This window comes from Drosophila mauritiana, chromosome 2L (assembly GCF_004382145.1).
Source record: "Drosophila mauritiana strain mau12 chromosome 2L, ASM438214v1, whole genome shotgun sequence".
NCBI lineage: Eukaryota > Metazoa > Arthropoda > Insecta > Diptera > Drosophilidae > Drosophila > Drosophila mauritiana.
The window spans coordinates 3,531,205-3,556,881 of NC_046667.1; the positions used below are offsets into that span (position 1 = coordinate 3,531,205).

General features: G+C 45.4%; 4 protein-coding genes across 6 annotated transcripts in view; 1 reads left to right on the top strand and 3 right to left on the bottom strand.

The window, feature by feature from the left end:
- Positions 1-6,824: 6,824 nt before the first annotated feature.
- LOC117150990 (protein odd-skipped) lies at positions 6,825-9,154 on the bottom strand. The gene is made up of 2 exons (XM_033318194.1): positions 8,695-9,154; positions 6,825-8,525 (listed from the first exon to the last, which is right to left on the bottom strand). Exons 1-2 carry the CDS (start codon positions 8,765-8,767, stop codon positions 7,417-7,419), a joined length of 1,182 nt encoding a protein of 393 aa, XP_033174085.1. The 5' UTR covers positions 8,768-9,154; the 3' UTR covers positions 6,825-7,416.
- Positions 9,155-21,599: 12,445 nt separating this feature from the next.
- On the top strand, positions 21,600-23,879 carry LOC117150988 (UDP-glucuronosyltransferase). The gene is made up of 3 exons (XM_033318190.1): positions 21,600-22,864; positions 22,996-23,212; positions 23,269-23,879. Exons 1-3 carry the CDS (start codon positions 21,763-21,765, stop codon positions 23,558-23,560), a joined length of 1,611 nt encoding a protein of 536 aa, XP_033174081.1. The 5' UTR covers positions 21,600-21,762; the 3' UTR covers positions 23,561-23,879.
- On the bottom strand, positions 23,621-24,144 carry LOC117151002 (kunitz-type serine protease inhibitor). Its single transcript, XM_033318208.1, has 2 exons — positions 23,874-24,144; positions 23,621-23,809 (listed from the first exon to the last, which is right to left on the bottom strand). Exons 1-2 carry the CDS (start codon positions 23,989-23,991, stop codon positions 23,634-23,636), a joined length of 294 nt encoding a protein of 97 aa, XP_033174099.1. The 5' UTR covers positions 23,992-24,144; the 3' UTR covers positions 23,621-23,633.
- Positions 24,145-24,551: 407 nt separating this feature from the next.
- The window catches only part of LOC117150979 (cGMP-dependent protein kinase, isozyme 2 forms cD4/T1/T3A/T3B), a 29,531-nt gene continuing 28,405 nt past the window's right edge, over positions 24,552-25,677 (bottom strand). For all 3 annotated transcript variants that reach the window (XM_033318171.1, XM_033318170.1, XM_033318172.1), the window contains 2 exons: positions 25,485-25,674; positions 24,552-25,423 (listed from right to left, as the gene is read on the bottom strand). In XM_033318171.1, coding sequence (XP_033174062.1) covers positions 25,258-25,423; positions 25,485-25,674 — 356 coding nt within the window. In that variant the 3' untranslated portion in view covers positions 24,552-25,257. The remainder of the gene's footprint in view (positions 25,424-25,484; positions 25,675-25,677) is intronic.

Below are 25,677 nucleotides of genomic sequence, written 5' to 3' on the forward strand. Positions count from 1 at the left end.
AATTCCTTGTGCTTAACATAAAAATCGCCTCTTGTACCCACTACATCATGCAATATGGACTTGAAATTAGTTGGGAATTGGCCACGAGGAGATTTCGGAGGGGCTGAAATCGAGAAAAAGGCAAGGGAATTACGTTTTCTGCATATGTAAGTGGTGGGGATTTTATTGGGCTTTGTTGCTATTCCCATAATCATGTGAAAATGGCCGAAACGGTTCTTCTAGCAGCGGGCCAAAATCTATTCAGACAATTCTTTTCGCCGCGGGCTTCATTCACATTTATGCAGGAGATCAATGGATTTATATAGCGAATTCTACGTCGCTGGATCTTCATGGGAATCGAGTTTCATTCACATCCGAATAGGTTTTCGGATAGATTTTTGTTAGTTTTATGAATGAAAGAGAGTGATTTTATGTTTGGTGTTAATGGATTCTCTACGAGAGACTTTGTTACCCAAACAGAAAATGGAAATCAAACATATAATTAATGTTGTTCGATACCAAGTATATTCCAGAATTCTGCACATTTTTTTTTTTAACTTTTCCCACACTCAATCGAAAATGCACAAAACCACTTAAGATGAAATTTGGCAAATTTTCAACGCTCCTCAATCAATCGGCAGATAATTACCATATCATAATGATCTCACATCTCCACCGATTGCGATTGCGACACCACCGCCCCGCGTATCGCTTATATTGTTGTTAACAAATTAACGTAGAAAGCTCAACGAACCCAATGATCTCGCAGCGGGTAGGCAGCACCCACCCAAAACAACAACAACAACATCAAAAACAATAACAAAAGCAGAACAAACCGCAGTCGAAGTCCGAACCGAAAAAAGGAAAACAAAAAGGTAAGTTAACTAAAAAAAAATCCGCCGACACTGTCGATGGCTCGATGGGATGGATGACGAGGCATCGATGAGGTCTGATGGCTTTGACTTTGATGCCCAGGGACACCCCGGTGAGCCAGGGACTCATCCCTGCTCCGCCCGGCTCGGATGCATCTCATCTCCAGTGGAGTGGATGCGGCCCAGTCGAATCCCAGCCAGAAACGGCGGGATCACACTGCGAGAAAAGAAGAGCTGAAATCTAATAATTTGTATCTGATCAGCAGCTAATAGCCATTTAATTACAATTACGTTTGTCTGATTCCGTTTAGTCATTCAGAAGATACATCTATCTTAGCAAAACCTCCAATTTCGATTCATTTGCACCCCCACTTTTCGCTCAGTGCACGATCCCGCCCTGCAGTGCATGTCAGAGGCATGTAAACGTGTAGAAACATAATTTGTAGGCACGTTCACTGGCAAACGCCAACGCCAATGAGATTCAGGTTGAAGTTCAGGGGGGCCGAGGTGCGGGACAAACATATGTAAATGTCGGGGCGTTAAATCGGGGCATAGAAGAAGAAGAAGATGGGAGCCCCAACTATCCCCCCAACAGCACCGATCGGCCCAACGAACCGATTATGAATATGAAATATCGCCTGGTCCAAGATCATTGTTCGGAACTCGGAAGATCTTCTGGCCATGTGAACCCACCGTAGGATGTAGGTGCTCTCCCCCGGATCCCACCGATTTCCAACTCCCTGAAAAGATTCACATTCGTATGATTAATGATGGTAACTGCGACGGCGGCAAGGAATTTCAACATAACTACTTTGTGCTCGGATACAAATCGTTATTACACATTAAATGTTCCCAGTGAGTGGTTAATCAACAGCCAGAGACGTCGGCCAAGGGGGGCCGGCAGGGGGCTGGTTTCAGGGTCAGGGTTTGGCTGCGTTAGGTTTTTTCCCCCCCACACACACACCACACATATAACTCGTCTCTTTTTTGGTTGCGCGGGTGTACGCTTTTGAACTGCTGAACTGCCAGCGTGTAAATCAATTGAAAATAATTTGTTACTTTTAATAATAAGTGAAAGAAGCTGTGCGCATGCCTGTGGCGAGGGGTTAAGACCGGCCGGGGGGTGGGGGCACCGGAGGGTTAAGCGGGGCAGAAACGATCTCCCCACGCTTACGGCTGCGGTACTTTGGTACTTGGGAACTTGGTAACTTGGCAAACTGGGGAACCTGCCCCGACTTGTAATTGATCATGTGTTTTGTCCGTTTCCCTTGGCAATCCGATTCCCCGATCCGTGTTGTTTGCGTGCGGGGCACAAACAAATAAACAAATAAACATTCAGACCAGGCCGAGACTGTTGACTGTTGTGCCATAATCGATGAAACCAATCGATCAACACTGCCAGCGGATCAACAGGAGCGTAGGTGTTTTGGGGGCTCTGAAAGGGAAACTTCTCGGCAAGGGTTTCTTTTATGCCACATCAAGTGAAAACGATAGAGAGATAGATTTCCCAGTATATGGTGGATACCAGTGGATGTATATTCAAAGTTCTCTTCATACAATCATAGCTCCAACTAACTCCAATACCCTCCCGAAACTTCATAACTCCACCCCTGCTAACACCTTCGATTTCAGTTCCCGCGATATTTCGATTTTGCTGAGCCACTCGAGGATGACTGATGGCAGGACATAACGAGCCGAGAGCTCTATCTAGTTAGGTGGTCCATGAGTCAATCGCCGTGATCAGGTTTAGTCATTTCCAGCGCTCAAATAAATAAAAGCTTTGAGCGCCACATGTCGTCGATTCCTTGTAATCCCGAAATTGGAATGGGCAGGGGAATGAGAATGGGAGTGCATACGTTCCCAGGGCCCGCAGAAGATCCTGCTTAGGATGGGGAGCCTCTTATAATGTCTTATTTATATCGGATTATGGCCATCACACCATTGGCCCGCTTTTGTTGCTGTGTGGCCACCATCAGAAGAGGGCTCAGAGCACACAAAGCCAGCGGGCGCATTAAAATGTCAAAGAGCCGAGAATGAAATAATAAAAAATAAAACAGACAGCGGACAACAAGTGAAAACGCAGGCATAACAAACAAAAGAGTTGTCAAGTCCATGGAGGATGGTCCACTAACTAACTTGATACCGAGGTGTTTCCACTTTTATCTGTGGTTTTTTTCCCTGGTAATTCAATTAAGTTCCCACTGGGAGGAGTAGGAGGTAGTCCCATTCCAGATCCAGATCCCCCTATCGAGTGGACTTCCAGGGACCTCCATGCCCGTTGGCTGTCCGTCTATAAAATTGATCGCTCTCTTAGCCCGGCTAACTTTATTTTCGGGGCTAACCAATTTCCCAAACTGATTTGTGCCCGGCGATAAATTCAGCAACCTAATTGACAGCACAGTCCCCTGTCTCCAGGCATCTTCTTCTGGGCTGCAGGGTTCTCCGGTTTCGTTTTCCACTTCTAGGTGTCAATTAATGCACTGACTCGGGGAGATTGAGCCGGGCTGATAAGGCGGAAAAGTCGGGGCAGAAAAATGGCCTCGGGCGATTAAATTGTTGGAGGTGCACTCGGAAAAAGATCCTCAAAATGAAAATCGTGTTTACCCGAAGAAATCCTTTCGAATTCTAAACATCAAATCTTTAAGGAATATTTTTCTGATGAAAGACAATTGAAAATGAATAGTGCCATAGCAATTTCTCTCAGTGCCAACTCCCAGACAGTTGCTTTTGTTATGGCCAGTTAAGATTTGTTCGGACCTAAGTAAGTTATATTTAAAACACCTTCTTAGGCAAAACAAAAGTGTCAAAATAGCCGATCGATAGTGGCGACGACCATAAAAACGAACACCCAGTGAGCTCGAAATTGAACTCGCCTCGAGTGCGCGTCGTTGGTTCTCAGTCGAGTATATGAGTATCTGAGTATCTGCGCGCCGAAGTATCTAGGTATCGGTGTATCTGAGTATCTCCCCACCAATTTTAGTGTCGTCGCCTGTCTGCGGAGGGGGAAAAAGGCTTGTCAGCCGAGTTTTCCGATCTTTTTCCCCTAAGTAACTACGCGTGTAGTGCAATTAGGCTGCGACATTGTGACACATGCGACTACTGTGCGCCACAGTCAACAGCGACACAAAAAAAGAACATTCGTGCAACAATCAAGTGTTGTGCTGCTTAGCAGAGACGTGGCTGAAAGGGGGGCTAACGAATTGGGGGGCTTTCGAGAGGGCTGATTGGAGTATGATGTCTAATATTTGTGTCCCATGAAGTGGTTGCGTATAAGTACTTTCCAAGCAAGTGCTCATGATATACTTAGATAAGAACCAGCATGAGTAATTGTGTTATTTTCATTTCCAATATAGATTTTTCCATTAAATCTAAACTATCAGAAAGGGAAATGATTAATGTTGCCCTTGATATGAACATATATCATATAGCATTTTCCGAATTATGCAAATCACTTTCACATTAGCTGTGATTTATATTTATGGTAACTAGCATATATAAACAATTTGTGGTTAAATGTTGGGTATCCATTTCTTAACGGATCCACTTTCGTAAAGCTAGTATCAAATTCTTAAGAGTTAGAAGTACATAATCGTAGTAATAAAATACAATTTTAACTTTCGCTAAGATCCTCCTAAAAGCATTCAAATCGCAGTGTATGGAAATGGTGAAGTGGCAATACGATGTCTGTGGCTGTGGGCCAAAAGGCGTTGCGATGTCGGCATATCAAAACCACTTTTAAAGCTGACAATCTAGACAATGTACAATTACGAGAGACAAGTTTTGTTTGTATACGTATAAATGTATATATATTTTTGGGCTTGGCTCACTTGACAACTCTTGTATAGTTTTAGATGGTTTTCGAGTTATGTTGCTGCGGTAATGCTGTCATCATCATCTATGAGTGTTTCTGTCAACGGCCATTTTAAGCGTGTCCTCGATTCGATTCGATGCCAAATTGATTTGCAACGTTTTAATTGAACACCTCAGCAGTTGACCAGTTGGCCAGTTGACCACTCGTCCAGTCGACCTGTCGACCAACCGGCTTACAACATCATTTCTGGCTTTTCAGGGTGGTCCCGGCCCAAAGGCGAACAGGGCCAAGTGCGAACGTGGCCTGGACAATGGGATGTGCCCCTATGCCGATCCTTTTCCCCCGGGCAGCTCATTAAAATTGCATGCTCGGTAGGAGCAGAAAATAGGAGGAGACTGCCCCTGTGGCAGTAAATGGCTCACTTTTGGCAGGCGACTTTCCAGCACGTCCTGCCACTACAATTTACAATGGCAGGACATCCACAGGACACGGAGCTGCATGCCACCCTAGTTGCGGAACCGATGCGTTTAATTGTGGCTCAAAATGGCCCAAAAAAAAAGGGACTCACAACCCCATGCGGACACATATCAATCTGGTCGGGATAACTCGCCCTCCCGCTGTGACTTTCACAAAATATTTTGGTTGTACGCAGTGCAATTATGGACAAGGTGTGTCGAAATGCCAGGACACCAAGATCCTCGAGGTCCTTGGACTGCCTGCGGCGAAGTGTTGCAAAACACGGAACACAAGTCCTACGGTTGACCACCCGACCAACTCGGCCAGATAAGGCTAAGGTTAAGGTTTGGCCAAAATCAGCAGGATATGCATGCCCAAGGGGGCGCGGCCAGGATACTTGTCAAAGGTAATCCCGGCAAAAAAGAGGCATCTATGTAGACATCAATTGGCGAATACGTTGGCACTTTTCTGGCCCGAAAACAAAGCAAAATCAAAGCCAACACAATGAGAGGGCCCAAATCAATTGTACATGGCCATAAGGCCCGAGAGTATGTCATCAAGGTGGAGAAAATGGAAAATGGAAAATGCTAATGGAAATGGAAATCGAGCAGCAAATGAGGCAGATGCAGACCCCTCATGCGGGTTCCCCCCGGGGGTAACCAGAACGACCTCAGGCCTCAATTAAAGACAATCCTATGCTCGATTTTGAGACAAAGATCACAATCTGAAATTGACAGTTCGGAGTAAGAAGCGTGCTAAGAGAAATGCAATTGCCAATGGAAGAAACTGGAAAAGGGAATCAAACATACCTTTTGCAAGGCATTTGGCACGTTCCCGATTTTCAAGAGAAGCCACAATGAAAACTGAACTAAACCCAAAACTGAAACACAGGCCATAAATATTTGGACCACACCTCAAAGTTAAACAATAACCATAGTGTTACCGAAATTGAAACCGAGTCATGACAAAATCATAGCAAAACTGACATCAAATTCAATTCGATTCGATTTCATAAATTAACTTATGCGACAGTTTGAATATTTTTGGTGGCGAGACGAGACTTCTGCTTACTTAATCGGCAACCTGAAAATTAATAGAGCTGCTTAAAAATGCGCAAATCGCGATCTGCATAAAAACTGAGTTATATTCGGATGGTTAATAAATTTTGACAGCTGATGTTTGATGGTTCAACTTATATGGTCCTACGATTTCAGTCTACTGAGTTATCTTCGCAGCATGAGAAAAATTCCAAATCGGGATGGCGTGGGAGTTAGTCATCGGATAAGAAAGATTTCAAAGTGATTAAAACTAGATCAAAATCATTCAGTCCGCTTGGATCTTCAATCAGTAGGTGGATCAAAAAGTAATCTTAATAGTGGTTGCTGTTTAAATCTTTTCAGATGACTTTAACTTAGTACACCATAAAGATTAGTAGAAGGAATGATAAATCAAGGCGAAATTGCCATTGCCGAGTACCTGGAAACACAAAATCCCCGTGTTCATAAAAAGTCTTATTAAATTTCAGTTGAAAATTACTTTGAGTTTATATTTAAGTATTTTTGTGATAACTTCATATCAATACGAATGTTTGAAGCATACATATAGACGACAATGAGATCGTTGTATCGTTGTGCATGGTCACAATTGCTATAGCGACAATTAAGTTGTTAAGTCTAAACAGTAAGTAATCATGACACTTGTCGGGGTTTAACATTACACAATCGATCGATTGATTTATTCAAGTACTATTTAAATATAATAATTAAAACAGTCTTTCAATAACCAAAGCGGGTTTGAGGTTTGTTTGATTGAGCTATTGTAACATAACATTTGGTTTAATCCATAAGCACTACGAACTGAATGGGCTACTACGACTATAAGGTACATACAATAATATATAGTTAGATTACAATGTAAATTAAGTGCTATTTATTTAAGTTTATAGTTTACAGTTGTGTGTGTGTTTTGGAATTGATTTGTAGGAGGCTTGTGCTAGCAATACTTTTCATTGGATTTTTCATCAGTTTTCCTCTGCTATTTGACTTTGGCATTTGTTTAACGCAATTGGGGTCTGCTACATAGAACCGATTGCACGGAGGATGACTCTTCTGCTCACTGGGTTGCGATTGCGAGTTGCTGGCGAGGATTTTCCACTTGCACCTTTGGCCAGAATGCGGGCTGGACTCGCTTGGTTTTCCATTCCAGGCATTTCCCATGCCTGGCGGCCGTCCAGCTCTCTGAATCTCTTCTAGAATGTCTCAAAAGAAACCGGATACCGGGTTTCGCTGGTCCTTCAATCTATCTGCTCATGATCTCATCGATGGTGAAGCCAAGCGTCCGCTTGGGCTTCTCTGAGCTCGAGGATGACGAGGATAGATCCAGGACGGGCAGATGCTGTGCCAAATTCTCAGGTTGAGGCGAACTCAATGCCTGGTTTGGCACGGAATGTGAAGTGGCTGGTGAGGTGGTCACCACCACATCCTTGGTGCTCTGCTCGCTGTGGCTCTGGAGGTGACTCTTGAGGTTGGCCCGCTGGTTGAAGCTCCGCTGGCAGATGGGGCACTTGTGCGGACCCTCCTCCAGATGGGTGACCTTGTGCACGGCCAGGGTGCGCGACTGGCAGAAGCCCTTGCCGCAATCGCTGCACTTGAAGGGCTTGTCCTTGGAGTGGATGTACCGGTGGTCCCGCAGATGATCCTGCCGCCGGAAGGCCTTGCCGCAGATGTCGCAGGAGTAGGGCCTCTCGTCCGTGTGGGTTCTCTCATGGATGAGCAGATTGTACGACTTGGTGAACTGCCGGTTGCAGTACTTGCAGATGAACTGCTTCTTTGGCCGACTGCTGCCAGTTGCGCCGCTGGGAACACCACTCGCTCCACCGGCACCACCCAGTTTCAGGGTGGGCATGGCTCCGAAGTGGCGACCCACGACCGCGGCATGAAGACTATGGAGGCCAGCGGGATAGGGACGCACATGATGGGGATGTGGGTGCGGGTGGTGAGGATGCCCGTGGTGGTGATGGGGGTGCGGATGTTGCTGCTGCTGCTGTTGCTGCTGGTAGATGGCTGCGTTGCGGATCCAGTGGTTCATCAACTGCTGGTGCACGGCCACGGGATCGGCGCTGGCTGCGGGATAAACCGGATACTGCTGTGGAGCCTGATGTTGCTGCTGCTGCTGCTGCATCTGCAGCCACAGGCGATGCTGCTGCTGCTGTTGCTGCTGCTGTTGTTGCTGCTGCTGGTAGTGGGCCATGTGTCGCATGTGCAGCTGGGTGGCCACCGCCTCCTCGCTTATCGCCGGATGCACTCTCCTCAGCGGCTCCTCGGTGGGCGTGTGCGGGGGCGTTAGCATGGGGGAGAGACTCGTCTCGCGCTCCTCCTTGATCACTATGAAATCCTCCTCAGCAAAGTCTAAAAATTAAGGATAAGAAATGAACAAGGTTAGTTTTCAATTCAGATAAATGCACTTCTTTCAAATTTCAAATATTTGAAATTTTTTGAAACTAGATAGTAATCCGTTTAGCCGTCGGCATTTGCCAGCTGCCAACTTGTTCTGAGCCAGTTTTGAACTTGAACCCACCTTGTTCTCTGCTTAAGTTGAGCTCGTCATCCACGGTTATGTTGCTGATGGGCGAGGCCGATGTGGAAGACATTATACTGTCTTTGTTGGCCTTGTGTAGTTTTATTTGGCTTAAAATTGTTTAGTTGCGCGAACTGCACGGTTCACTTTGGCTTAGCACTTGTATCTGCGATTGTATCTTTTCTCAGTATATTTCCCAGCTGACTGAGCGTTCTTTTGGATGCGACGTGCCACCGACAACGTCTCGACACAAACTGAATTCGTTGGCCGTTCGCCGCTCTCCGACTCAAACGCTTGTGAATCGAAGTGAAACGAGGCGAGTGGAGTGCTGATATTCCCGTCTCGCTTCCACGTTTGAGTGACTCGTGTTGCTGTTGTTACTGTTGCTTTTGCTTTTGCTGCTGCTGCTGCCGCTGAGCGATGTTGCTGTTGGGAGTAGCGCTCGTTAATAACTGACTGCAACTGCTGGCAGGGCGACCCGTTTTTGAACCGGCCGAGAAGTGCGGAGGAGGGCGACGAGGGTGGCGAGCGGCCCGACCAACGGCAGCTGCCTGTGGCGGGGTTGAAGTTGTTTGGAAATGGTAGATACGTCCACGCCTACCTGCTGCTCTCGGATTGGCCCTCAGCGTTGGGTATCTACTATCCCATGGATGTGGCTCCGACTGAATGTGCCTGTGGATGTGCATGGATATATGTGCCGTGGCTTTTTCCGTTCCAGCAGTAAGCAAGCGGAAACCGTTGGCCTGACGGTCGCAAGCCTGGGATATTGTTGGTGTTGCTGCTGCTGCCGATGTTGCTGCCGTAGTTGCTGCTGCTGCCGTTGCTGCTGCTGCTGCTGTAGCTGCTGCTGCTGCTTCTGCCGCTGATGGCAGGCAGCCATCGCTGGAGTCCAGCCCGCATCCCAGTCCCAATCCCGAAACGCAGCCCTCCCAGGCGCATGTGCCATCAGCAGGAGCAGCAGCTGCACGAAGGTCCTGGCGCGTCCCTTCCACCTCCATTGCCATGCCCATGCCCATTCCCCGCCAGCTCTCGCTGGTCCTCGTGCCTTTTTAATGTCGTGCTGTCTGCGCCGCAGGATATTGTAATCTATTGTCCCTGTTTGTGTTTGCGCCTGATTCGTTTTCACTTAAATTTTAATTTGCAATACAAATCAGTTTTTTATTCCCCCCATTTCGCTTTACACTTTAATCTGGAATTCAATTAGCCGCTTCAAAGCGATGGCGATAAAAGTTTCGAGTGGGTGGAAACGGCCGTTTGTAGCGAAAATTGATTGGCTTTTAAAAGGGTTTCCGGCAGGATATGCCGGACATATTTTACAGCAAATTAACGACGAGTTTGAGGTAATGGTAATGTAATTGAAAACTTCATTAAAAAGATTGTACACAATCAATGGTTAGTTTTGGGTATGCCTTTCACACACCATTTATTTTCGTTTCTTTTTTTTTTTTTGTTTAATTATTTGACTCAGTATTGTATTTATTGTAATTTAGTTGTTAAAGTAGTTGTTAAGTAATAGTTGAACTTTCACCGATTTCAACCGAAGTGCGACTCGAGCTTGTCAAATCATCTTTAATGAGTTCCTCATTCGAAATGCTTCATGCTACTCACTTGGATAATTATTTAATAATTTGTAATTGAATCGAGACAAGCAGGTGCACTTTAGGGACAGTTTTCTTAACCTATTTTGAAGCCAACTGCTTGGAAACGAGAAGTAGTTATAGTCATAGAAAAAGGTTAAAAAAGAGCAGTTCTACTGGTTGCATGTTTCCAATCAATAGTTATTAAAGCATTAAATTAAAGTAGTTGTGAATTGTAAGATACTGTAGATAACTATCTTTGCAATTATTATAATTATTATCATATTATTCGGGCTATTTATAATTAAGCCGAATTTTTCATATTCAAGAAAATGCGAATTGTTAATAAGGAAATTTTCCTCATTAATGAATAGTTTCCATATTTATGCTTCCGAATTAAATCCTATTCTTCGGTTGGATTTTCCGCAAACTATAAGATGTTTCCCAACTCCGACAAAACATGGATAATGCATATCCTATTATCCTGCTTCCGAATTCCGTACATTCCCATGACTTTGACTTGTCGACTTTCCAGGTGAAGCATTTCCGCAATGGATCTGCGACTAATCCTTTAACTTGGCAAAACAAGAAACATTCCCATTGACTGGTTTTACCCGTGTACGGACTTAGGACCCAAGGATCCTGAGACTAAGCCCATTGCGACACACTCCGTCACAAGCGATCCTTGGCAGGATTGACTTTGGGTGATTAAATTAAGCAATATTTACACAACATTTAGTACAAACTTTCCCAAGCGGCGGCGAGCCAAAGATCAAACAGGCTGAATCAATAGGCAAAGGTCCTGCTGCAGGACGTTTTTTCCCAGAGTGCGTGTGTCTGAAACTCTGGGATTGTAGATTTTCGATCTTCGATCCGTTCCAACATCGGATCGGATGTGCCGTCGGTTTGCCAGAGTCGGATAGCTTTAGCCTCGGCGTTTGGCAATTGTCGCCGCTGTTGACGGTTGGCAAACAGTCGGCGAACTTTTCCATTTCAAAGTGACGGCCCGGACTCCGCCCACCCTTTCGGTTCCCTGCCTTTCGGCCTGTGGAGTCGCGAGCGGTAATTAACATCATGTCATAAGTGTACAAAGGCAAATAAATAAATAAATAGATAAACACCAGCGGAGTGGAGACACATGAAAGACACAGGCCGAATATTTCCCAGCACATGATATATGGCATCGCACTGGCTGACTTCCTGCTATATCCATTTGTTGTCGGTACTAATATTGTTACTATTGTTGTTGCGCCTGTCAACACATGGCCAAAAGGATTAGCCCTCTGCCGGGGGAAACACATGTCCCACTATTTGCATGTGGAAAACGCGAGATCTATAGTGTGGAGATCCTCCGCCACTCGGAAACGGAAACCAAATCCTAGGGATGCGGAAAGCAGGAACGATGGCAATAAAAAATAATTTGGAAAGACCTGAGACGCTTCCTCCGGGCCAAGGACCTGCACCAATAAAGAAGTCATTGGCTCGGCCATAAAGCCATAAAAAACTATAAAACTCTCGGCCTGCTCGACATTAGTAGCCTGCCATTGTTTTGCGGAGGTCCTGGCCCCTGGCCAGCGAAAAAATCGAAATTCGAAGTACAAAAATGTAGAGCGTAAAAAATATAACAACGAGAGCAAAAAATCACAAAATCATCATAAACCGAAAATGACAACTTACTTAGTCGCTTCTTTGGCATCATAAAATCGCCCAAAGACACTTCGCAGAAGACCCTTGGTTCTTGACTCTCGGATCTCCGGACTCTGACCCGGTTTTTAGCAATGTTCTTTCTGTTTTTTTGGTCTGCTTTCATTGTCTGCTCTTTTTTTGGACCATTGCCATGCATATTTTATGGTATTTTTTCGTGTTTCCACGAATAAAATTAGATTTTTTAGAGCAGAAATGTCAGCATCGCAGTGCGCGAAGTCATCGGCAATAATTGTAAAATGACTTTTTAGTGGTCCATATGCCAGGGGTTTCGCTCTTCCACCAAAATCGCTTTTTATATTAGCCGTGGAAAATGAGGCAGGGGCCTTTTTTTGGGAATCTCGACTTGGTGACCTTCACTTGTAGGGAAATCTCGAAGTTTTTCCTTCGAATCGAACTTCTTTGGGCTACTGAAAGAAGTCATCGTAGATTTTGGTGTATTCGAGGAAGTAATAGTAGTGAGAAAATATATTTTATGACTAGACTTCTGCTAAAAAATCACAGCTAGAAATCAAATTTATATGATGAAGTTCTCCGTGCAACTTGTAAGTAACTTGTGCTATAGATTTTATGCCTTACAGATTTCAGTACGCCATTTTCTTTCTCTAGAAACAATTTTATATAATTTTCCCAAATGGGGGAGGGGCACTCGTATAATGCAGCACAATTTTCTCAGGCATCAAGTCAAGATGGAAGAGGGCCAAAAGCCTCGGTTCAAGGCTTCGTTCAAAGGCAATTTGCAATTTCATGGCGAAAACAGACCAACTATAGCCACTGCGATGAGGTAAAGGAAAAAACAATTTCAGTTATTGGAAATGCTTCCAACGAACTGGGCAACAACAACCATTTCGCAACCTCGATTTCGCCGGCAAAACGCCAAAAAGTCGCTAAAATTGTTCAAGTCCTTGGGATTCGCCTGATAATTAGGTAAATCTATTGGGATCTCTTACCCAGCCGTGGACGAAGGGATGTCCAGGAGTCAAGGCTGCCGTCGAAAAGGAACAAGACGGGTGCACGCGGCATTGTTGCGATTTGAATTGCTTGCGAAAAGTATCTAAACACACCATAAACGCGTCACGCCCGCGACTCCGCGAATCGTAAACCCAAGGACACCATGGCCCTAAGTTGCCGCGACCAAAACCAAAACGCTGGCTCGTCGGAAAAAGGGGTGTACCCTTTACTAGCGTAATTAAAGGGGTGTGGACGGGTGAGTTTCGGGCCGGGGCAGCCAGGTAGCCAGGATGCCATCGGTATTGTCGCTGGCATCGTAAAACTGGTATCCTAGAAAACCTAACCCTAAACGTTACCCTGAACTGGACTTTGGCTTCGGGGCCATTGTCTTTCGCATTGCGGTGGGCGCGTCGCACTTTTACTCCTTCCCGAAACGAGGTACCTATGTATCACCAGATATTCCCTAGCTCACGCACGACCATCGTACCTGGAAGACCCTATCGCTATCGCGGACAAAAGGAGTAGCTAAGGGATTACTGAACTTGGACCGAGTATCCTTCGAGCATTTGCACATTCCGTGTTCGCGTCCTTGTCTGTTTTCGCCTCGCATCTTGAGTGTAGCGAATCCAGGAAGGGTTGATCCGCAGAAGGGTTGCACTTTATTTGGCAAAATAATTAGATTGATCCGGAGGGCAGTTGACTTCTCTGGTCATATTAGTGCTGCGCAAGGCAACTCCCCCACAACAAACCCGCGATTCCTGCGATTTCCTGTAGCGAATCCAACGAGCTTAGGGCCGAGTTCGGTTTTTGGTGAGCAACTCCCCGCAAGGGCAATCCTTTCCTGTATTTGTCAAAATAATTAGATAAATCCTTTCACGGGCTGGTAAACAAATTCGGGCTAGGATTACCACACAAGTATAAGCCGAAGTTCGATGTAATTAAATTTAAGGATTCATATATCTACAAGAGGTATTATCTATTGCCTTGCCTATTTAATATAAGATTAAAAAATTTGTAATTTTCATATATAATGCTTTAAGGACTGGATAATAAAAATATCATATGTTACCATTTTCTGGTTAATTGGATTGCTTCAGCCCCTTTGATATCCACCCGAATCCATGACTCACCTTGCGAAACTCCTCCCCCATCGATTTCGATATCGGCGCTTTGTGGGCTGTCAGCTACCTGAAAGCACCTCGTTCCCCGGCTGGCTTATCGATCGGGCGGCAGTCACCATCATGCCATCATATCATCCCGTTCCCATCCCCATAACAGCCCCACCGCGATTGCGTCGCTGTTTGCCGTATGGTAATAAACGGAGTCGGAGCCAACCCCGTATTTTGATAAGTACCACGAAAATGTCGCAAAAACAGAATGAGTTGGTAGAAATCTAATAATAAAAAAACGGCGCGAGGGGCGACAACACCTTTACGATGGCCCACGGCCCACGGGAGCGAGGGAGATGGGGCGAGGCGGCAGAAAGAGACGGGTGACCAGGCAGAGACTTTGATTTTAGCCGCCGCGCTTGTCATAAACATCGGTCGACTTTCATATTTCGCCGGCTGTTTCCCTCCTTTTCCATTTATTTTCCTTTTATGCTTTATTTGCGTTTGTGATTTAGCAATATGGCGGATGGCTCGGTGGATATGGTGGTTAACTTATCCGGTGGTTCAGGGGTTCGCTGGTTGGGCGGGCACCCATTTCCATGGCCTCTCTGTCGGCAGCCCCCAAAGTAAACCGCCGACCGCCAATCAAAATGCGCGCCCCGAATTAACCCATTGATGGATTTGATTGAGTGAGCGGAAGGTTGGGCTTCCACAATCGAATGGTGTGGGGAAAATTTGGAAAGGTAGCAAGGGAAAGGCAGAAATTTGATATGGAACTTTTATTAATATATTGGATTGTTTTATAACTTTTTACATTTAGCTTTAAAATAAAATTACAACATTTATTGAATTGCAGTGCCGTCCATTTTGATCTTTCTTCAGCCCACCTAGGGTTAAGAGTCAGCTTGACTTTGTTTTCCTTTCGAAACGAGGCTTTGATTAATTAATAATGGAGTGGCTAGGGTTCAACTGGGGATCAGCACAGAGGACTAATTGAAATGGCATCAATGGCTTCACTTGGCGATCGATCTTTTCAATTAGCCCAAAAACACCCGGGGAGAGTGTTCGCGCTTCGGAGTGAGCCACGTCTAATTACGGCGAGTATTGATGAAGGGCCAGGGCCTTTGATCTGGCGATCGGAATCTGGGGTGATGGCCACCCATTGATAGATAATCATGGTGACTGAATCGGCCCCACATCACTGGCCATGTAATCCAAGACAAGTGTGTAATTAATAATGCTCCAAGGGGCGCGCTTCTCGCTTTTCGATGATTTCCAGCGAAGATCTCGCGAGCCCTCGTAAAGTATTCAAATTACGGGGCGACGAAAAGTGTGAAAATGCGTTTTGAACGACACGAAAGGTCGCACCCCTGACACGGCGTGATTTATGATGCCAAAACATGTGCGACCCACAAAAAACAAGGTCCAAGGGCCTCAGCTCCCTGCCAGATGGAGGATCCTCCAGGACAGCGATCCTCCGATCCCAATTCCGATCCTTCAGCGCCACTTGCGGGAGTGTCAAGTGTTTGTTTGCTCCGATTACATGCTATGTTGGCTATTTCGATCCGGCTATTAGGGCACTGTTTACAGTGCGGCGCTATCCATAAATTACGGAAAAAATTCCCAATGATCTGTAGCGGAGAAAGCAGATCTCCAGTTCGTAACCCATGGACCGTAACCCATACGCCGTAACCCGATGCGGAATTTCAATTTCTGAAAACTCTCCTCCACTCCCCCAAGTTTGTTTACATTTTCCCTGAGACTAATTGTCGACATTGTATTCATGTGGCAGAGACTTTCAGGCACTGGGCCAAAGTGCTTCCATTTCCAACTAAGTATTTGGAATTTATTGGTCAAATCTCCGGATGGCCAACCGACGCCTGTGTGTGGTCCATAATCGCATTTCCATTTGCATCTCAAGTGTGTTTTTTTGGGGAGTGCTGGCCGTTTGCCGGCTTTCGCAGTTGCCTTTTTACGACTACTTAAGGCTAATGCCCGGTTCGGGGAATCTGGAGATCCGAATACGGTAGTAAATAGTTGCACCACTCAAGTGGCTGCCCGTGGAGTTCCAGCTCTGGGTCCTAGCACACTACCGACCGAACCACACTCCTTTAAAATTCCAAGCCTGCTTATCAGCTCGGTTTGGTTTGGTTTCGTTTTGACAGGCCTGCGAAAGGAGCCATGTTATGCACTCTTGTGGTTGTCACAAAACATCGATGCCACTAAACTCGGAGCGCGAAGTTTCAGATATCGCGGCCATCGATTCCCAGGAGTGCCAGTCGGAATCGTAAAAAGACTTAAGTATAAAACGTATCTTTACACGAAAAACCAGAGGTTTGTTTATGCCTGCCCACTTGACAGCACTCACTATCTATTCATCCACATTTCATTAGTTTTTCATTAGTTTTTATTACTGGGAGTATTCATTCTAACATCCAAATACAATTCGCCCAATATTGTAAGCCAAATTATTTGTAATCCTTTAACCTTCTTAGAAAACGCCGTACGTTAATGTCTTAATTTGAGTCCCGAGAAACAGCCAGCAAATCTCTCCATTAGGTGACCAACTAATCGAACCTGGGTCCACGGTTAACCCCAGACTGCCCGCTCCGTCACCTTGGACCACACGCATCCTGCATGGCAGGTTGGATATCCAGCAGGTTATGCTGCAGATCCCGCTGCTAACTAGTTACAAATAATTATCTGTTTGCCAAATACTCGGGGACAACTTTATCCGAGAAAACTGGACATCCATCCAATTGCAATTATACGCCAGTGGCCTTGAGTCGCCGCTGGCCGCTGGTACGAGGTTAGCCCAACCATCAGAGTTTTGGGTTTCGGAACTGGCATATCGAATGCCAAGGAATCCTCGGAGTCCTCTGAAGTGGAATCTCTGCGACTAATGCTGTGATTAGCATCTGCGTTGACAAACACAGTGAGCGGTCCCAAGGCGAAGATTCTGCGTTTCAGTTTCCTTCAGTTTTTCACGTCTACGGATCAGGGAACTGGGAACTGCGAACTGGCAACTGCGATGCGGAACCCCACCCAAGATGAATAATTATGGGTGATCTTTATGCTAGCACCGGCTCCTCGCTGGGACCGTTAATGCTCAAGTTGAGTCGCGGGGTTCCAGGGCTTCAGGGGTTTCACGGAGTTCCATGGGTTCCGTGGGCCCGGGCCCAGGCGGAGGGCTACCTGCGGCGTTTCCTCTGGCATTCCTGAAATTTCCTTCCTTCACCTTCAATTGATGCGCTCGAGTCGCGCTTTGTTAGCAGATATATTCACGCGTATTCCGCCGAAACTCGCTAATGGTCACAGCAAGTCGTCCGATACGATGCGAGGCGATCCGAACTGGAACCATGTTTCACCTTGGTCCCCGCCTGTGTTATTAATGATGGAAATTTGAAAATACAGAAGGTTCAATAATTGCAACATCATTGGGTCTTCGATTTCTCAACCTTCGGCTGACTTTTGTCCCCGGCCGTAAACAAATTGCCAGGCAGTTCGCCACACTTTCCGATTCCAATACTTCAATACCGATCCGGTGCCTGAAAAACACACGCGCGTCCCTGAGCAGATATATGTACATATATCCCGATTCCGATCCCGAAAATATGGCTTTATGGACAGGGGCCTCTACCTACGATCCGTAGAGATCCGATCGGCAGCACTGCGTTTATATTGCAGCAATTTCGAATCAATTGAATAGTTTCCACGAATGCGCACAAAGGCCATAAAACGCGTCGCGTGGTGAAGGCGCAGCTACAGATACGCAAACTATGAGATATTGTAAGCGGCGGAAGGACAAACTTCTGCTTTTTCACCAACAGCAACGGCAACAGCTTCACCTTCACTTCGCCCTTGCCTGTTGGCCCGTTTTATTGGCCTTTTTGTCATCGTAATTCACGTGTAAAACATGCCGACTGCCCAGTTCCCTTTCGGCCATTTCCCCTCCCGACCAAAAACTGCACTCGAGGATTGCGCGTGCGCACCTCTCCATTTGTTTACACGGCGCGCACGCCCTTCCCCGGCCACTCGGGACTTCCTTTTTAGAGGCGTACGCCCGGAATCCGGAATGCGAAATCAAGTAATGGACAAACAGATCCATTGTCGATTTCCCCGAATTTTCGGCGCACGAATCAAGTTACTTTAACACTTGCCAAGGCGACAGCAAACTCGAAATTGGTACTTAAAGTGGCCTTGCCAAAGGGGCCAAGGTACTGAAATGCAAATAGTGTTTCTCCTTTCAAAGTACACACCATTTCATTTAACATAACAAATAATTATTCAGTTACAGTTACAATCTATCATTAGTCGTCAGTGCATTACGTTGATTAGAGCCTATTCAAATGCTCGCTTATCGCGTGCAATCACAGCCCTTGAAGAAATAGACAAGTTGCAGTTAAGCTCTCGTCTGCATGTTTGTTGCAGTTAAGCTCCCGACCAGAAGAGCTCCTCCAAGTCAAACCCCCCGATAAGCTATCGCCGATTGTCTGCCTAGCTGTGGAGCAGCTTACATCAGCTGAAATCCATTGAGTGGCTAACACAAGTGGCAGTGGGCTTTAGGTGCACGTACCCAAATGCCCCAAACCGAATCGAATCGAATCGAATCGAAGCGACCCAAACCGAAAACCAATTCAAGTAGCTCGTGCAGTCCACCTTAATGCGCCCCTCGGCATTCGACATTCGACTTTCAACATTCGGCACTCGACGGGGGACAGGAAACTGCAGCTCCAAGTGACCGCCACTGCAACTGCATTTCGGACTCGAGATTGGCCAGTTATCTGCTAACAGCCCTCCTCCTCCTGCTCAGTCCAGCAGATAGCTACCCGTCATTGTCCGGAGGCACGAGCTCGATTAGTTGCTAGGGAAAGGTGTGCACTGCGAGAAAAGAGGCACTGGAAACGGATACAACCTAAACTACTTAATCTCTTGGAGTAAAGAGCTCTGAGTTCAGTAACTTCCGCAGCGCATAGGAATGTAAGATTACACATGTTTAATTTAAAGGGCTTATCCGTTTTCCAAGTGTACTGTTTGCCTTTGACCGGACGTTAATTGGATCACCCCCGCTGGACCCCAGTAGGACCTACTCCCGGTTTCAATCTTGGCAGCTGTCTGCCGAACGTCGCCCGCTGGGCACACATGTCCTGCGATGTGTCCACCCATGTGCTGTGTCCTCCTTTGATTGCCTACTAATCCTGGGCATCGATGCTCAGGCGACAATCGAAGTAAACAGCCAGACAAATGGGCAAACAAATGAGCCGGGGCGTGTGTCCTTAAACGAGCCAAATTGGATCATAACTGCGAAATGCTCAAATGGTGAAATGCTGAAATCTGTGCAAACAGCGCTCTAATTAAGTCCTGCGGAGAGGGTCCCCATAAAAAGGACCTCGCTCCAAATAGCCGACCATTAAAGCCGGACAATGGGGGCGCGTGTTTTCTGAATTGCGTCACAAGAGCACTGACTTGGATCGAGAATAAATCATTTTGGGGGTAGTCTGCATATAACTCTGACGTCAGCTGGTTTCTGTTATGTAGTGAAATCACGACATTCAGAAGAGAGGCAGTTAATAATTGAATTAGAAACCAGCTATTTACGGACTTTATCGAAACACTTATTTTCAAAATGGAAAACTAAAAACTTCTAAGCCAGATAAGACGAAATTATTCATGTGTCAAAACTTGGTGGGACCAGCGAAGGAGAAGGGCCTTGGGAACCTTGGGATCGATCCACTGTAACTAGGCTCACGATAAGCCAAGACCAGAAGTGCCCAAAAGCGTGGAGGCGTTTCCCATGTGTATTTGACCTCCCGCTCATGTTCAGAACCCAGTCTCCGACAGAAACAGAAACCAAAACAACGCAATATCAGCAATCTGGGCTTATAATGGGGGCGAAACTACCGATCGAAGCCACTCACAGCCACCAGAATCAACGGAACCAGAGCCACCAGCCCCACACTCCATTGAAATATAATTGGTCCCATGGGCACCTACTTATCGCCAGGAATGTTCGTTTTTAATTGCCCCGCTTTGTCGAAATACAATTTGCCTTTGTAAAATTTAACACACTTTTTATCGAGAAAACAAAAAGACGAACACTTACCAAGAAAAAAACACTTAGCGTTAACTGGCTGCTATCATCAAGTGTGAGAAAGTGTTTCGCCCAGAGCCAATCGGCATCGAAATGGCCTGGGAAGTGGGTCGACACAACGCCCACTCCCATTAGCTGGTGTGGAGCCACTCCAGCGCTCCACTCCCCCACCACCCACCAGCACTTGGATTCCCTTTCAATTTACCCAACGAGCCATCATCGAACGACTCCAATCCAATTAATGCAACGAGCCAATTCTTCTGGCATCCTCAAAAATTATGCCACACTGGAAAATATTGGAAATATTCAAAATATTTTATGAAATATTTCTATTTGAGATACTTCAAAGGAAGTTGAAGATGCAGATAAGTCATACGTACAATGTAAACTTAACACATCATTAAGAAGATACACATTATTTCGGGCAGTAACCTGTCGCCTTGCAAACCCCTTGGGACTTTTCTCCAAGTGCATTTCTGGGCAGGGACAGGCACTTCAAATTACCGCCACTAATCTTGCGGGCATGTCACTGGGACCCGGCCTAACCAGACACAGAACCCAATGCCCAATGCCCATGCCCAAACCCAAACTGGAGTCCAAATCCAAAATCCAGCGACCGACGACCGCAGCTCAAAGTGAAAAGTGCACTTGACAGACAGCCAGCTGCAGCAGCTGGCGACTGTATCTGCGTGTGTGAATGTATCTGTATCTGTAACTCTGGGCGGATATTCTTTCGATGCCTGGCTGCATTTCGAATGGCAATTGCATTTATTATCGCTCCACATCGCTTGCGGTTCAATTAACGCTTACTACTGTCCATTATCGATGTGTTTTGAGGGCGTATTTCCGCATCGCCATCGCAATTCAATTGTCTAGTCGAATATCTTGAGGCCCTTTTGCATTCGTCGTTGAGACAGTTGACTTCAGCTAAAACTTGATTTAATTTTACAATGGATATTTTAAGATAGATTTGAAGATTGCATCTATGTTGAAATCTGGAATATGTATACAACATTAAAATGAATTAATTTATGCTTATTTATATGCGGGAAATTCTTTTCACAATATTGTATTGCTTTTTTGTAAAAAAAATAAACCGATTTAAAAAGGGTATCCTCTTTTTGGCAGATATATATTAAACTTTTTCTTTTCATTTAAATGTTAGCGGCATTAGTGGCGCCACCTATGCTGAGTTCTGTAAACCTGATGGCAATGCAAGCAAAGAATTTATGTTATGCCTGAAAGCATGCTATGATTATAGATGAATATCGACTTCTTGGAATCCACTTAGCACAATTGAATAAAGAATAATTTATTTAAAAAAAAAAGGGAATGCATAGGGATAAGCCATAGATATTCAACTATATTGAAATAGCACCGGCTTTTGCATATTATATCAAAACAAAGTACTTAAGTCACCCGCGCCTTATCGATATATCACTATCGATATCAGTTCCAGTTGGAAGCCAAGCAAGTGCAGCTCACTGCGATTGCACTCTCCAATCAGAAACCACAACAAACACTTTGATTAACCAAAACACATCGATCCCATTAGAATCCCACTGCACAATGGAAGATAAGGTTATCGGATCAGAGAGTTGGGTAACCGATTCAATCGGTGGAAAACTACGGAACGATGACAACGTGTTTGCGCAGCGGAGTGTTAATTGTTGTGCTGGGGATTCTGGGAATTCTCCAACCAATATCTGCCGGTAATATTCTGGCCGTGTATCCGCACTTCGGTTTCAGCCACTTCAAGGTGGTGATGCCCATCCTGAACGAGCTGGCGCATCGTGGTCATGACATCACGGTGATCTCGTACGTGAAGAACCCCCAAGCCGGAGCCTATCCCAACTACGAGGAGCTACAGATTTCGGCGCCTGGAGAGGATCAGTCGAGCACCACGATCAACTTGGTTCCCCTGACGGAGCACACACCCACCAGATCCCTGGGAGTGCTGATCCGGGAGTATGTGGCCCTGCACGAAGAGGGCCAGAAGACCTGCGAGCACCTCTTCGCCAGTGGACACATAGAAGGGGCCATCGATCGCCATCGAAATAAGCCCTATGATCTGCTACTCACGGAATACTTCAACTCCGATTGCCAACTGGCCTTGGCCAAGTTATTAAACCTTCCAATTATAGGCTTGAGTACCTGTGCGCTGATGCCCTACTATTACGATCGCATCGATCTGCCCGACACACCTGCCTTCATACAGTCGGAATTCGTGGGATTCGCTGGCCAGCTGAACTGGCACGAACGACTGCTCAACTTTGTTCAAGCCAAGTTATTAAAGTTCCTGTACAAGTACCATTCCAACAGGGCTGACAACGAGCTGGTGCGGAAGTATCTTGGAGTGCAAGTAGATGTGGAAGAAGTGGCTCGAACTCAAACAGCATTTGTATTCGGAAACCAACATTACTCCCTAATGGGAAGCCGTCCACAATCACTGCAATTTGTGGAAATTGGAGGAGTACATATCACCAAGAAGGCGGAGCAGGAGCTACCACAGAATATCGTCAATTTCCTTAACCAATCAGCAGAGGGTGTGATCTTCATAAGCTGGGGTTCAATGGTGCGGGCTTCAAGTATTGACGAAGATAAGCTGTCAGCCATACTAGAAGTTCTAAAAAGCCAGCCCTTGAAGATCATTTGGAAATGGGAGGCGGAAGAGACTCCCGATACAGATTCCTCCAAGTTTCTCTTCGTCAAATGGGCTCCCCAATTAGCCCTTCTATGTAAGTAATTATCTTAAAATTCCCTAAGCAGGTTTCCAATTTATTAATGGACTAAACATAAAACCAGTTATGCCGTGAACCGCAGACGAGAGCTATTTACATTTTCTAACTTAACATCGCTTCTACTTTAGGTCACCCCAAAGTAAAGTTGTTTTGGTCCCATGGCGGCTTACTTGGAACCACCGAATCGGTGCATTGTGGCAAACCCCTACTAGTCACCCCAATCTACGGAGATCAGTTCCTGAATGCATTCTCGGTGCAAAATCGTGGAATGGGTCTAAAGTTGGACTACCAAGACATTACTGTAGAAAACCTTAAAAGCGCTCTTGCAGAGCTCCGTAAAAATAGGTGATTTTCTAATGTTTTTTAAATAAGCTAAGTTAGTTAAACCCATATCTTTGCAGTTACGCCCAACGATCTCTTGAGGTCTCCAAGGTGTTCAACGAACGTCAGCAGACGCCTCTGGAATCAGCCATTTGGTCTGTGGAACATGTCATAAGCAACGGATTGATTGCTGCCAGACTACTTCAATCTCCAGGCATAGAACTGAATGGACTTGTCTACCATTCACTGGATAGTGTAGCCCTGATCCTGATACCTTTAATTCTACTGATCGTATTCCTATGCTATCTGTGTAAACGGAATTCAACGAAGTTAGCCCACAAAAAAGTTGGCAAGAAGCCAAAGAGATCGTAGTCTACTAAGATTTACACATGACTTGACAATTTCTGTGACATCAAATATATATTAAGCATCGTTAAAAAGGACTTCAGTAGCGCAGACGTTGCATGCAATCCCTGCGGCACTCCTCGAAGGTCAGGAAATTGTTCTCGGTGGAGGCACAGCCCGTGTAGATGAAGCTCTCGCAGTTCCCGGTCTTCTTATTGTAGGCATATCGCAACTGGTGACCTCGACACAAACCAGGTGCCTTGGGCTGTCTGCAGGCTGAATGTAGAACAGAATAGAATTGTTAAATTATAGTTTATTATTAAATAAATCCACGACTCACCTATTATCTGTTCGATTTGTTCGTGCGTCTGATTTTCCAAGCTCGGAAGACCCAACGATAGGCCTACAACCAAAAGCAACACCAGCAAATGTTGACCCCAGCTCGAAATCAAACCCATTTTGTTCAGTTCATTAACATATGGCGGCAATATCACTAAGTTGCGAAATAAATGATATATCCACCCGATCCTCTTGTCACACTTTCGTACTCCAATTGCAGAGCTTCAGTTTTCTGTTGCGATCTGCACTAACGTCAGTGACAGAATGTTCTTACTTAATTTGTGTAGCATTTTGACTGATTTTTCTCGGCTTTCTCTGCATGGCTATTCGTCTTTCGTTCGTCACGTAGTTGAGTTTCGTTTTTGGCCAACTTCGTTTGCATTTCAGCGTTTCCTCTTTTTACTGCATATTTTCCACTGCACTATTTGCCAAGTGAAAACGTGTGCCCAGAGAAGCGCCCATATAGGAAGTACCTTGAAAAAGGTCAAGTTGAGTGGGCGGTTTTACATGCTGTAAAAACACTGTTAATTTCACCATGCACTTAAAGAAATTAAAAAGTGTACTGTGAATGTTGTAATATTGAATATCTTATCTACCACAACCGAAGAAACCCATCGAGGGCAGCAATGGGCAGCCGTATCTAACAATTTCTTGTGATATTGATGTAAAGATACAACGATTTATCGGATCAATTTGTTTATTCAATTTCTAGCTGATTTACTTAAAAAAGACAATTAAAAGGGCATGTTATTCGTACATATAATAGACATGATCGCTAAGACTAATGAAAGACAGTAGAGAGGCCACATAGAATTTTAAGAAATGTGTGACGGAAGATCTTGGTCAAATGTTGCTTTCAAATGTTCTCTTACAGACTATAAGGCAACCCGATTTGTATGCTTTAACAATGATGTGTAATAATTATGTTAAAAATATTTAATAGATACAAATAGCTGAATTTATACAATGCACATGGCTAACAGAGCTCTCGAACAGAGTCACAGACCTACTTACAATTTACATCAATTCCAAGCGAACTAGACACATATATCCTCATTATAAAATAATAGTTATAAACTCGTTAATAAATTCATTGCGTTGCACATCATGGGTATAACATCACGGAGACGTATCTATAAATCTCAAATGGAGCTACGACGATGGATGATTGTGCTTTTGTGTCGGCCCTTGGCCTTGCGACTGCTACGTTTCTTTGTTTTTTTTTGGGCAGCTTTTCAATGCGAGCTGCTGACTGTTGCTGTTGGCTTTGGCGTACATATGGCGCACTTAAGATCAATTTTTCCTTCCTGGCTTTCATATCCTCCTGGTTTTCTGCAGCAGAAGCGTTTAGAGAGCATCGTCTAGGAAACGGGTTCTAATTCTCCTCAGAAGTCCTTGTCCCATCCAGTGACATCGTCTGGCGGCGGACCCTCTGGATCGGGAGGATAGTCATCAAAGTTTGTTGTATCGACCACGCTTTTCACGGCGGGCTTAATGGGCGGTTCCAGGGTGCAGTTCTGCAGGCCCCACCAATAGAAGCCATCGAACCATCTGCGCGGAAAATAATACTCGAATAGTATCTACTTCACATACTATTTGAAATGGGTCTTACTTGTGCTTTTGGATCTCGCTGATTCCCCCACGCTGGTAGCCCAAACGCTCGGCGGGATTGTCGCGACAGAGCTTCTTGATCAGGTTGCTGGCATTGCGGGTGATATTCCTTGGGAATTCGATGGCGTCGATGCCCTTAAGTATAATGTTGTAGGTGCGCATGGGATCCGAGCCCGTGAACGGAGGGGTACCTA